Source organism: Hypomesus nipponensis, chromosome 28, assembly GCF_054491055.1.
Source record: "Hypomesus nipponensis isolate SF chromosome 28, ASM5449105v1, whole genome shotgun sequence".
Lineage (NCBI taxonomy): Eukaryota > Metazoa > Chordata > Actinopteri > Osmeriformes > Osmeridae > Hypomesus > Hypomesus nipponensis.
In genome coordinates, this window is record NC_140388.1 from 8646746 (window position 1) to 8660386 (window position 13641).

Below are 13641 nucleotides of genomic sequence, written 5' to 3' on the forward strand. Positions count from 1 at the left end.
TGTGTGTGCGCACGGGTGTGTGTGTGTGCGCGGTGGAAGCTGCCGTCTGACCTCAGGATCGAGGAAGCGGTCTGCCAGCAGGCCTCAGAGAGGGCGTGGACACAGACTCCATCGCCCGCCCCGTTTGAAGAAGCGCTGTTCCATGGCCAGCGAGCTTAATCACAGATTGACTTCCTGATGTAGTCACAGTTTTGATGGCATCTGCTCTGGGTTCAGAGACGCACCTTGCGGAGCTCCTCCCAGAATCCTGCAGCTGTCTTGTGGACGCTCTCCGGGGGCTGGCTGCTGTGCTTGTGATGGTGACAGGACTGGGGGCAGTGTCGCAGCCGTACGTCATTCTCATGCACATACACACACACACACACACACACACATGACAGGCTCCAGTGGTCCGCTTGTACACACACACACACAGGCACACAGTCAGCTATGTCTGTGACAGTGGGAGGGCACTCTCTCTCTCTGGGTGGGGTTATAAAAAACTATATTCCGCACGGGGGCTTGTTGCTGAAGGCTTTCTGACAGCACTGTGGAGATTATCCAAAGGTCAATTGCGAGTGCAAAGTTGTTTGGTTGATGTCATATCGAAGAAGAGCATCTCTCTCCACAGCAAGTGTCGCCTCCAGTCATTAGTTACCATAATGAAAGGCTGACACACTTTCCCGCCATAAATTACATCTTATTTTTTTAATTACATCCATTTAAAAAATATAATTTGACATCATGAAGAGAGAGAGAGAGAGAGAGAGAGAGAGAGAGAGAGAGAGAGAGAGAGAGAGAGAGAGAGAGAGAGAGAGAGAGAGAGAGAGAGAGAGAGAGAGAGAGAGAGAGAGAGAGAGAGAGAGAGAGAGAGAGAGTGAGGGAGGGAGGGAGGGAGGGAGGGAGGGAGGGAGGGAGGGAGGGAGGGAGGGAGGGAGGGAGGGAGGGAGGGAGGGAGGGAGGGAGACGGAGAGGGAGAGGGAGAGGGAGCGGGAGCGAGAGCGAGAGCGCGGGTGGAGTGAAACTTTTCTTTGACTTTGGACCCTGGAAGATGGCATCGTTGCGCTCATCCAGACGCCAGGTCAGTCTCCAGGTGCCCCCGGCACTGAGCCCAAAGGATTGTGGGATTACTGGGGAGACCTCTGACTGATCAGCAAGACGGGCATCAGATCAATCAGACCGCGGGCAGACTTTGAAGCCAAGCTAATCAATGAAGAGCCGCCCGCTTGTTAGCACCTTCAAAGACTGAACGAAAACAAACAGTACCCCTGGCATCTTCTCGCTCGCTGTCTCTCTCCCTCCCTTTCTCTCTCTCTATCTCTCTCTTTTTTTTTCTCACGCCATATCTCTCTCTTTCTCATTTTCCCTCTGTTTGTTTATCCTTCTCATTCCCTCTCGTTCTCTCCGCAAGGTCTCGTTTGCCAACAGGAAGCCATGCAACAACAGTGTGGTATGCAACTTGCGTGCACCCCCCCCCCCCCCTCCCCCATGGCCCACTTCACAGAGCTGAAGATCCACCCCCTACTCGTTTCTAGAATATTGTTTTGGTTACCAATGATTGCCCTAAATCCCTTCCTAAACGCCTTCCTTCCTTCCCTTCATTACATGGGTGGAGCCTCACCCAACAGGAACTGCCGTTCTCTCACGCATACTGTACACTGTGTACAGTAAAGACACAGAAACACACACACACACACACTACACACACACACAGTCTCACACAGTACACAGCCGCACACAAATACGCAAATCATTTGATGAGGCCCTAATAGGATTGTTTCCTTCATCTTCAACTCACACACTCAAATCAATGGATGTCGTGAAATCGAAATCTTATTTATTTATTTGTTTATTTGACAGGGACAAGGCAGTTAAACATAGCTACAGAGCAAAGTTTGCAGCTGATGTGATGCACATAGAGTTTATGGCGAGAGCTCATTTTCAACTCCCGTCCCTGGTTGGGCCTTTCTACAAAACAATCTTGTTCGATGTTCCTCACGGCCCCTTCAGGTTTTGCTATCTTTTCAAAGTGGCTGTATCTCCTTTTCCATCTCGCTCCCTCAGCCATCAGTGAGCATCCCCACTCACGCTGCATCCTGTAAGGCAGCGTTAAGAGACCCCACATTCAGGACTGTGCATACAGGACTGTGTTCTGTCTATCTCAGGTGCAGAGCTCCTGCAGCATTTGAACAGTGGCTCAACGGTACAATACCGTACACACTAGAAATGCTGAGTCTGGAGCGTTTGAGAGCTCAAGTGTGTGTGTTGCATGAGTGTATGATATGTATTTACTGGTTTCCAATCGATGCTCACGCTTTGCCCTATGTGCTAACCCTCCCTCCCTCACCTCCCTCCAGGAGCAGAGCCCCAGTAACCAGACGTCTCTGGCCATGATGCAGGAGCCACAGGAGGTGGTGGAGGAGACGGTCACCATTGAGGAGGACCCCGGCACCCCCACCTCCCACGTCTCCGTGGTGACCTCCGACGACGGCACGACCCGACGCACGGAAACCAAGGTAGCGAAGGAGATTTCGAGTTTTTTTGTTGTCTCTTGTTGACGTGTTGTCCTGGGGTTCTACCCGGTGGAGGGGGGGGGGGGTGGGGGGGGGGTGGGGGGGTTGTGTTTTATGTTGCCACTCCTGGGGGAGCCCTTTGTCCTTATTGGGTTCTATTTTTGTTTTGTCGTTTCTATGAAAGGACATGTCAGCTAACATAAAGGTGAGTTGAACCAGTTCCCCCTCTCCTTTTTTCCCACCTCTCCACTCACGCCGCCATTTTGTGTGTGTGTGTGTGCCCACATGCTGCGCGAGCGCACCTCTCAGCCCCATTATCTGTGCTCCTCCCGGCATCACAAGCTCACCCGCCCCTCCAGGCCTGAGCTCCTGTACGTACGCCACATCCAGGCCTCGCTGCTTTGATTCACCCCTTTCGGTCGGCCGCCATTTTTTTTTCTTTCTCCCCCACGCCGGTCCTCCAGTTTCTCGGTTCGCCATGTTTCACAGCGGAAGCAGGGCCCGTCCATCTTGGAGCAGAGATCCTCTCTGAAAGGCTGGCCTCCCTCTGGCAGGGCCCAGGGCAGAGCTGGCACACTGAAGACCCTGGGTCTTTAATTTAAAAAAGCCCAGTTAATCCCTCTGTCTCACTGTGTGTGTGTGTGCGTGTGTGTCCTTGCGTGCTTCTCCTTCGGGAGCCCTGCAGCCGATTTACTAAAAGGGATCGGACACACACACACACACATACACACACACACAAATAACAAGTAAAGCAGTATAAAACCCTAATCTGGGCTACTTGGAGGGGAGAGTGAGTGTTGGTGTTAAGGACACTTGACGCCACAGAGATGGGACGCACTCTGGGAGTCATTTTGAAGGGGAAACGAGGATTAAACTGGGTAAAAAGGGCTTCAGAGACCTTACAACTGCTTCACTTCTGCACTCTGACAGGCCAACGCATAAATAAACAAGTCTTCTCCGCTCAGCCACCTCACCTCTCGCACTCTTCCCTCTCCACCGACCCCCCTCTCTACACCTTTATCTACATCCATCCACACCCGTCTCTCTCTCTCTCTCTCTCTCTCTCTCTCTCTCTGCCTCTGCCTCCTCTTCCGACTCTGTTTGTTCCGATCGCTCGCTCTAAACGAGGGAGATGCTCAGTCTTGGTGTGTTCTCTTCCCCGCGCTGCTGTGCTCGGAGCTCCCCTCCCTCCTCGTGGAGATGATGGAGGAGAGGGTTTGCCCGGCTCCTTGATCTGAAGGCCGGAGGAGGGGAGTGGGGTGCGGTGCTGGTGGTTGGATGGGGTTGCGGAGGGGGGGGGTGGGGCACCATATTTAGTTGAATGCTAAACACATTGATCTGGAGCTCCAGCAGTGGGTTGCAGCAGTATCAGGAGCCAGCACACTGAAACAAACCCAGAAAGCGGGTCTGTGAATGAATACGGATTGGCCCTCGAGGCTATCTGAGTGGTCCAGCTCTCCATGATGGGAATGGCTAAGCAGGCTAGGAGCGTGTGTGTGTGCATGTGTCTTATGTAGTGTGCGTGTGTGCGTGTGTGTGTGTGTGTGTGTGGCGAGTGTACGCACGTTTGTGAGGCGAGTTTGTGTGTATGTGTGTGTGTGTCAGAGTCCCAACACACAGATTTCCCCTGGACACCCTCCAGCTCCACTCTGGCACCATACTCTGCTCTTTACAGAAGCACAATTAAAACAATATAAACAGTCTGGGTGGAAGGTAAAAAAGAACTAAGGTAGACCACACAAACACATTGCAATCCCCAGATAAACAAGCCCCAGAACCAAAGACTTCAATGGGCCTTCTTCAGCGTTCTGAAGCCAAGCTTGACACCCTACTGGAACTACATCCTAGCTTTGATATAGGTTCTTCACCTCTCCTTGTCCTGCTATTAGACAGCATGGATGATCCTGCTGGTTGCTTTTTAGTCCACAGATGGGTGTGTTAAGCAAAGTACCGCAGCAGTTTTACTTCTCAGGGATTTTCAGTGTGTTTAATCTCCATCCGTGACCCCTTGACTTCAGGGGGCGAAGGTCACCCGCCACACCTTCCACTCACTGCTGGTGATGGAGAGCTGGTTTGAGTCCTATCCCTCCAGCCTCCTGTTCCTCGGAGACAGAACCAGTAAAGGATCCACATTCCTGGCTTGTTGTTGGACTTGAACCCCTTTTTCCTCCCTCCCTCCCTCCCTCCCTCCCTCCCTCCCTCCCTCCCTCCCTCCCTCCCTCCCTCCCTCCCTCCCTCCCTCCCTCCCTCCCTCCCTCCCTCCCTCCCTCCCTCCCTCCCTCCCTCCCTCCCTCCCTCCCTCCCTCCCTCCCTCCCTCCCTCCCTCCCTCCGTCCCTCCGTCCCTCCGTCCCTCCGTCCCTCCCTCCCTCCCTCCCTCCCTAGCCCTCCCCTCTAACCCCAGCTGGTGTATCAGCTTCAGTTCACTGTGGAAGGGAATGTCACAGATTGTGAAAGTCTTACGAGCTCCATAAAGTCTGAGGGTGACGCCAGTCCCCCCATTTCAAAAAGTCTAACCGAGGGTTAGTCAACACTGGCCTGTTGGTGTGTGTGTTCTCATATCCACCCACTTGTCACACGCACACACACACACACACACACAGAGAAGCACATTCACACGAATGTACGCAGACACAGAAGAAAGCTCAGTTACTTGGGCACAGACACACACGCCGTCTCAAAGGCATGCACACATACACACACACACCGCTGTGTTTAGAGATTCCCTTTCAATTTACTATCAGTTAGTTCTAGTCAGGCCACTTTAGGAAGCCCTCTGAAGCATATGTCCCCAGCTCCCCTCTACAGCTTGTTTGTCGTGCTGTGATCTTCCCTGGCGATCAAAGTGTGTTTGCAACCTGTCTGATGGTGCCTCCCATCACAGACAGCCAGCCCCCTTAGGAACATGCTGGAACAAGCCCCGATCTGGATGTCAGGGTTTGGTGACTGCTTCACAACTGTCTAGTCCACTCTCTCCCTGGGTCTGGTGGACAGCCACATGGAAGACTGGAGGGTTGTGGAGGAAATCCGATTTTTCAACCTGTGCGGGTCAAAAGAGGAGGATATGGACAGGGATGGTTGAGACGCCCTGCTCTCCCTCCCTCCTCAGTCCAGGAGTTTACTCCTCCCTTTCCCCCAGCCCCTGCCCCCTCCTACCCCTCACTGCCCCTGCTCCCCCTCCACTTCCCACCCCACCCACCACCTGCCCCCCCACCTCCCTGGAAGTCCTGGCAGGTCTTCCTGGGGTGTGGTGGTCGCCTTGCCCGACTCTGTCTTGCAAATCTAGCCCAACTACCGCCACCCCCCCCCCCCCCCCCCAACAGAGACACTAATTGAAGTCTGTTATTTTTAACTCTGGTGGCTGGACCTCCAGCTGTTTTTATTAGGCTTGAGAATCAGACAAAAGTGGTGGTTTATTTTCAACATGAAAGGCTTTATTATCATGCAAGTTCCAGGCAGTGTGGGGGGAGGGTGTGGGGGGGCTTGTTACTGGTGTGGGGTGTGACCCACAGAGCTGAGAGTAATGGAGAAGTGAGCTCCTAACACACTCTCGCTGGAATTATCCACAAAGCGGAAATGAAAATGTGTGTGTTCTGGAAATAATGTATTTCCTTTAAATAGGCTCACAACAAGAGTGTGAGCAAACTTTAATGGGGCCTTTGTGGTAATCAAGTCCGAGATTCCTCTCACATTAATCTGGGTAATTTGATCTCTGTGTGCTTTTTAATATCTGGCACCCTTCTAGCGACGGCTCATGCTTCATTGTGATTACGGTAAATTATTTCATGCCTCTCCTTATCCGATTCGTCTCTCTGACGAGGAAGTGAGGATGCCGCATTCAGTCCAAAAACGCGGTCAAGTGGTGAAATGGTCAAACAAGGTGAGGAAAGTTGAGAGGTGCAGGACCAAGCTGCATTCGCCGGGCACAACCGAATCCCCTTGGACTTACACACACACACACACACCACCCCCCCTCCACAGCTGCGGTTCATTTTCATCAACCTCATTAGTCGCGAAGATGAAGTTATGGCTGCGTGCAAAATGATGGCCCGGTGTGAGTCACTGGGCAGCAAATTGGTTTCTGCAGCCGCGGTTACTGGACCTGAGGAGCAAAGATGCAGTCTGAACACTATAACCAGCCTGCAAGACAAACAAACAGACAGAGAGAAAGAGAGAAAGAGAGAAGGGGAGAAAGAAAAGGGAAGAAAAAGAAAGCAAGTAAGAAAGAACAAATATCAACAGAACCAATCACACTGTCAGGTTAGCCAGGTTTCACAATGCATGGCTTTTCAATGGATGGCGATCAATAACAAATGAATAGGAACTTTTATGAATCCAGTGGCCTAGCCGTTTTATAGAGCAATATTTATTTTTCTCAGCCTCTGTCCCATTGGCCTGCCCGGTCCACACAGACGCATCCCTGGACTGGTGTCAGCCACGACCAAATCTCACTCTGGCCGTGACGTGTGTGTGTGATTGTAAATGTATGTATGTGACACCTGAACATCGTGGTATCATGTGTCCAAATTCTCCTCACGTTCGCCTGGCTTCCAACGTTGTCCCCATACAGTTGTCACTCAGCTTTCCAACGCCAATCGTCCTTCTGATATGAAATAGGTACTTGTCAGTTCCTACTATCCACAGCAGCCTACAAATAAGGAAAGGTTGTCGTCAAGAGAAGAGTCAAGATAGCCTCCACCGTGCCTGTCTGACTGACGTCGTGTTCATCTCTCTCTCTCTCTAGGTGACGAAGATGGTGAAGACGGTGACCACCCGGACGGTCCGGCAGGTTCCGCTGGGCCCGGACGGCCTCCCCCTCCCCGAGGGCTCGTCCCCGCTGGGCAGCTACACCGACTCCATCGACCGGCGCTACGCCAAGAACGGCGGCGAGCGCTACATCACGCCGCAGGCCACGTCCACGCTGACGCGCTCCTACAACAACTACAACGACTCGTACAGCGAGGCCGAGTACGGCCGCCACTACGGCCTTCACGACGGCTACGGCGACGCGACGGAGAACTACGGCAGCCTGTCGCGCGGCGTCAACTTCCGCCCGCCCCGCTACCCCTACCTGCCCAACAGCTACCGCCCGGAGAACAGCTACACCCTCCCCATCCGGAAGGACGACTACGGCCACGTGGCGCAGCCCCAGGTGCCCATGGGCACCAGCAGCGTGGAGCTGAACCGCTCGCAGCCCGAGCGCTTCCAGGCGGAGCCCTACGGCCTGGAGGACGACCGGCGCAGCCTGGGCCCCGAGGAGGAGGAGCCCTACGAGCTGGAGCCCGACTACTCCACGGCCAACCGCCGCACGCTGGGCGCCAACCGCGGGCGCACCCTCCGGGAGCCGCTCCGCGACGGGCCGCGCGGCAGGTGAGGAGGGTGGCGGGTTGTCGTGGGATAGCGGGGGCTGGGATGTGTGGGGGGGTTCCATGGGACCCTTGGTTTTGCGTTTAGATGGCCCGGTCGACAGGGAAAAGCTCCATGGATGTAGCTTGCTTGAGGGACGGTCGCGTGAATAAGGCATATTCTTGTTCTCCTGCCAGATATGGGTCTGGCAGTGGTCTGTTAGCCTACACGTGTAAACAGATGCATTTTCTGAGTGAGTGATTTCTACAGGCGGGCCGGAAACAAGAAGCTTTAATGACCATTTTCATGCAAATGGCGCGAACATGTGTTTGTGTCAGAGAGAAAAGAGAGAGAAGGTTTGACGGGTGAGAGAGAAAACATGAAGACGGCTAAGAGAGGGGAAATGGAGAGCAAGGGAGGGGGGTGCGCGCTTAATCATTTAAAAAGAGGAGTGAGATGTGGTGAAGGAAGGAGACAGCGCGATAGAAAACGTTTGATTGGAAAACGCGTCCTGCGAGAGACCCAGTTTCGTCCACGGAGTGTCCTCAAGCTTAGTCAGTAAGCAACAGTTTATCAAGGGATCTGTCACCCCCAGGCTTCCCCTGCATGAGGAAACCACCCTGTTAGCCGGCAACAAAGACCCCAAAATGGACTCTCACCTCCTAATAGTTAGTCAATCACTTTCCTCTTGTCAGTCCAGCGGGGGCAGTCTCCCTACCCTCTCTGCTCCACACAGACAGCAGAGGGAACCTCTCCAAGACCCTGAGATTGATCTTGAAGAAGGGAGGTGGTGGGGAGGCAAAGAGGGAAAACGTGTTTACGTTCGTTTTTGCTTGTCATGTAAAAGTTCAAAGGTGATGTTGGTTGCACAGAAGTGGCAGCGTCTTGACAGGGCAGGGGTTCCATTTCGGGAGCCTTAATCAGACATGTACACACACACACACACCACACACGCACCTCGCTCACGAGCGCACGCACGCACCCATCCACCCTCTTGCTGATTTCAAAGGCAGCTGTGTTTACATGTTGTGGTGAGTCTGGAGGAGGGCGGTGCTGTTTAATCAGAGCTCCCGTCTGCACAGAGACGCTCTCGAAGCCTCCCTCTTCGCACACACAAACACACAACTTTCCAAAAGGTCTAAGATGAGTTTGGAGAGAGGCAGACCGAGAGACAGGCAATTTGTACTTGTGTCGTTTGAACATGTGTCAACACAAACACGCGCACGCACGCGCTCACGCACGTGTCGGTCAGACACATCGAACGGCTCGAGCGCAGTTCGCGCTCTCTCTTTCGGAGGACGTCATCTGGATGGAGACAGGACCCTCACTCTCGGTTTCCAAGGTGGAGGAGCGTCCCTCTCTCCTGAGCCTTTGGCTCCCGCCTCTCTGTCCCGCGCACATGAGCACCTCCCGCAGAATCGGCACCCGCGTTTACCGTGATGAATGTTCGAATTAAAGCCGTTTAATTACAGCTTATCGTCTGGCCTCTTTGGAAACCCTCAATTATGCGCCGGGCGGAAAATTAAGATGTTTAGCACAAAAATGGCTTCCTGCGCCGTTGCCGTTTGCCAGGCTCTTTTGGGGTTGCTGTGGTGATTGTTCTGCTGTTACTGGGAGGATGAAAGCTCTCTGCTTCAAATACGCTCCGTGTGTGTGAGTGTGTGTGTGTCTGCATAGGTTTGCTGTCTGTCCTTGTGTGTTCCCACCTGTTCTGTCCTGCCTGTTATTTTCACTCTGTCCCTTGCTTTACCTTACTTGTGTGTGTGTGCACGTGTGTGTGTGTGTGTGTGTGTGTGTGTGTGTGTGTGTGCGCGCCGGTATGTGTAAGTGTGTGCGTGTGTGTTTGTGCGCACATGCAGCCTATGGCAGCATGATTAATAGCGGCTTTTGAACTCTGCTAGACAATGGAGGTGTCCTGAGAGACCACCTCTAATGACCGATACCTCCCCGGATGACCTGCCCTGCACCTGCCCACCCACCCACCCACCTGCCCAAAGCACACAGGGAGCATCACGGGTCACCACAGTCACACCCCCAAAGACCACCCACACCCCTCCCCCTCGTCCATCCTCTCATTGGGGAATAGAGAGAGGGCGTTCTAATGAAGTCTGGACCACAGTGACGCGCCCAAGGAACACACATGGCTTCTAGCTCTTCTCCTCCCTTCTCCTCTTCTCCGCCCCTCTCCTCTTCTCCCCTCCTCTCCTTTCCTCTATAATCTTTCCCTCTCTACTCTCTTCTCCTCCCCTCTCCTCTTCTCCTCCCCTCTCCTCTTCTCCTCTTCTCCCCTCCTCTCCTTTCCTCTATAATCTTTCCCTCTCTACTCTCTTCTCCTCCCCTCTCCTCTTCTCCTCCCCTCTCCTCTTCTCCCCTCCTCTCCTTTCCTCTATAATCTTTCCCTCTCTACTCTCTTGTCCTCAGTTCTCCTTCTCTTATCTCGTCGTCCTGTGTTTTCCTCTTGTCAACAAGAGAAACTTTGCAACACTATCAATCTAGCAACAACAACAACCAAAAAAACGCAACTTGCGGAAAACAGATAATGACATCAAAACAGCCAAAGCAATTAAAAGTAAAAAGAGAGAGGAAAAAAAACCAAACATGTTTTGCCTGCTTTGAATTTTTCTTCCCAGAGACAGGCCTCAAGTGAATCGCAAATCAATTATATCATAATTGCTTTACGATTCAAAATAAGCAAGCTGTTGTGTGTGGCTCGTCAGTGAGACACTGTAGGCGTGTGGGAACCTTTCTGAAATAAGACACGGGAACACGTCTTCCGCGAGCTTGCTAATCCTTTCAGCTTCTGTCCTTTCAAGAGACAGTCAACGACCACACGGAAGGAAATGTGATCAAGATCATTGACAGAAGACGAGAGGGAAAATAGCTGGATAGAAGGAAGCCATATTAGATATGCGTCGTGTCCCTGCTACGCCTATGCGCGCGCACACGCAGGGAGCCGCAGACACACACATACAGGAACACGGAGACACTAACACGCACAGAGACGTGGACGCGCAGACGTGCACAGACATGCGCAAACACACGGACAAACACCCACGCAGCGAGCAGGGCCAGGGCAGCAAGACTTTTGGCGGCTCCATCAACACGAGTGCGAGCCGCCGCGATCATCGCCGGAGCATCATGTCCGCAGGTCCGGCGAGGCCTTTCACATCTCGTGAACACGTCCCTCTATGCACACGATGGCGCCAATTTAAATGCAAATCCTGACATTCCTGTCACTCAGTCTGCAGCGGCTCCCTCAGCATCAATTGTGTCTAAATGAGTCCTGTCTCTTCACTGTACTGTGTGTGTGTGTGTGTGTGTGTGTGTGTTGCAGAGAGAGAGAGGATGCCGCGTAGGTGCATAGACCTCGTAGGAATGTTGCGTCATCGTTCTGGCGCTCGTTGGTTTCGGAGGGTTATTGCTTTCCCCACGTGCGTGTCCGGTCCAATTTCACTTGGAGTTTGAGATTTTGAGAATGTGTTGGTGGATGCCAGGGGTGTTTCAACACACAAACACACGCACACACACACACACACGCACGCGCGCCGTTCCTTTTTCCACGTCACCAGGCCAGATGAGGAGAATTCCCTCCTGACCTCTCAGCAGCAATCTCAGTCTTAATGTCTGGTTGTAATGACTTGCTGGTGATGACCCTCCTTCCCTCCTTCCCTCCCCCCCTCCCTCCTCTAACCAGCTTGTGGTGTTCCCTCCCACGTTCCTCCGACCCCGCTCAGACCCAGTGGAGGGGCTGATGGACCCTCCCCCTCCGAGGTCGTCCACCCGCTGCGTGAAAGGCATGTTTGGGTTCGCAACGCGACCTCCTCCAGGCGGCCGTGTCAAGGTCTTATTTTTCGGATGGCAGACACCCGTTTAAGGAGGACAAGGAGGGTCACGGTGACGACCGCCAGGGCTGAGATAGCCAACCCTGCACCCACACACCGCTAGGCTAACGCTAAGTCATTCTACGTCAGCACTTTGTGTCAGCATTGGTCGGATATGACGGTACAGTTAGCCTCGCTGGGTCTTTCAATACGTTTTGTTTGTCTTGTGTTTGGCGAACAAGCTTTAGCCTTTGCTGTTTGAGCGCCTCTTAGTTTCTGTGCTGACGGTTTAGCCTGTGCACTCCATCTTTATTAATACAGAGCCGTCTTCTGAGTTAGTGTCATGTTGCAATGCCGGGCTGGGAGGCATTTCTCCCTGTTCATCTTGTATCGATTCCACTCTGCACTTAAATGTAGCAAAGCAGTGCTGTAAAAGCTGTTGGTGTAGTTCTCGTTTCCAAAACAACCACAAACCCACACAGTAATGTTCCCCAGCCCTGCCAGACAGCACCCAGATTCAACATTCACAGACCTTTCCAACACGTAATTACCATAAAACTCATTAAAGTTCAAGCTTCATAGCGAGCAGTTCTCCTTAAATCACAAGTGCTAGCACCCATTTTGTCACACCCGTACATACATCAAACAAATGGTGGGAAACAGGCCTTATGTAACTGTGGTATACAAGCTTCTCTGAGTTGGTGTGTGTGTTTGTATGTGTGTGAGGGAGAGTGGGGTGGGCAGGGGGAATGCTACAGGGTGCACAAGCATCATTAAATTCCCCATCTCCCTCTTCCTGTCTGTCCTCTTGCTTGTCACTGGAGTGGAAGAAAGGGGCAAAGAGCAAGCAGTAGGGGGAGCAGAGAAGCCTTTCTGCCTCAATATCCCCCATCCTACAACGCCATGGTTACCCCGTTACCTTGGTGACCCAGTACAAGAGTACATCGTTCTGAAGCAGTACAAGAGTACATCACTCTGATGATAGGATGGTGGCAACAATAACAGCATCATCACCTTTCGAGTGCAACATCGTACCGAGAAAGAAAAAAAGCGCAGTCTGTTGCGAGACGACAGGATCTCGCCAACGGCGGAGGCGTCGGCAGGGATCGCTCGTGCGTGTCATATCCCCCGTTGGAGGACAGGGAGGAGCTGGTTCTTCTTCTATGGTCCACGTGCTTGTAGAGGATAGAGGAAGCCCCTCTGCAGAGCAGAGAGACGGGTCGTACACGTGAGGGATGTGGGCGTACTGCTGTGTGAGCATGTTAGTCACCGTGTGTGTGTGTGTGTGTGTAGCACATGTGCATATGTTTGTGTATGTAAAGGGCGACTATGCCAGGGTGCTTGTGACACACACACACGCACACTCCAGCATGTGGAAGTTGTGCTACGTCTGTGTGTGAGAGATGAAGCCGCTGCTACCCGAGCCAGCCCTGGTCCCAGAGAGGCAGGCAGCATTAGCATAGTCTTTGGTGCGGGGACCAGAGCGGGTCTTGGGGGGCAGGTGTGGGCTCAGAAGAATTTTCCTCCCGGGTGCTCTGGAGCTCTCTCTGTTCTTCTCTCTCCTGGAGGGGGGGGGGGGGGAGGGGGAGGGGGCGACGCCATCCTTGAATCCCCCCCCCCTCTCCCCCCCCCCCCCCCCCTCTCCCACAAACCCCTGGTGCCGTCTTGAAAACGTCAGAAGTGTTTCTTTTCCCCCGATGACTTTGGCTTTGTAGTCGGCCCCGGTTGCCGTTGGGCCCTCGCCCTCTCTCTCGTTCCATCTCCTCCCTTTCCCTCCCATCCTCCCTCTCCTCCCCCCCCCATCTCTCTCTCCTTCTCTGCCGACACCCCTCCTCCTCTCACTCCGACAACATTGTTAATAACGCGAGGTGACAAGATGAATGTACACATCTGTAAACCGACAAGCCCTGTTTGTAATTACGAGCGGGATTGCGTGTGCGTGTGCGCGTCTTTGTTTACAACCAGTATACCCCTCTGCCAGAGC

At 53.2% G+C, this 13641-nt stretch overlaps 1 protein-coding gene across 2 annotated transcripts in view; it reads left to right on the forward strand.

Moving 5' to 3' along the window:
* Positions 1–13641, forward strand: part of arvcfb (ARVCF delta catenin family member b) — a 76667-nt gene that overhangs the window by 25066 nt on the left and 37960 nt on the right. The window contains exons 2-4 of one of the 2 annotated variants that reach the window (XM_084694588.1): positions 2337–2495; positions 2677–2697; positions 7235–7860. In XM_084694588.1, coding sequence (XP_084550714.1) covers positions 2337–2495; positions 2677–2697; positions 7235–7860 — 806 coding nt within the window. The remainder of the gene's footprint in view (positions 1–2336; positions 2496–2676; positions 2698–7234; positions 7861–13641) is intronic. The other variant, XM_084694587.1, reaches the window with a different exon arrangement.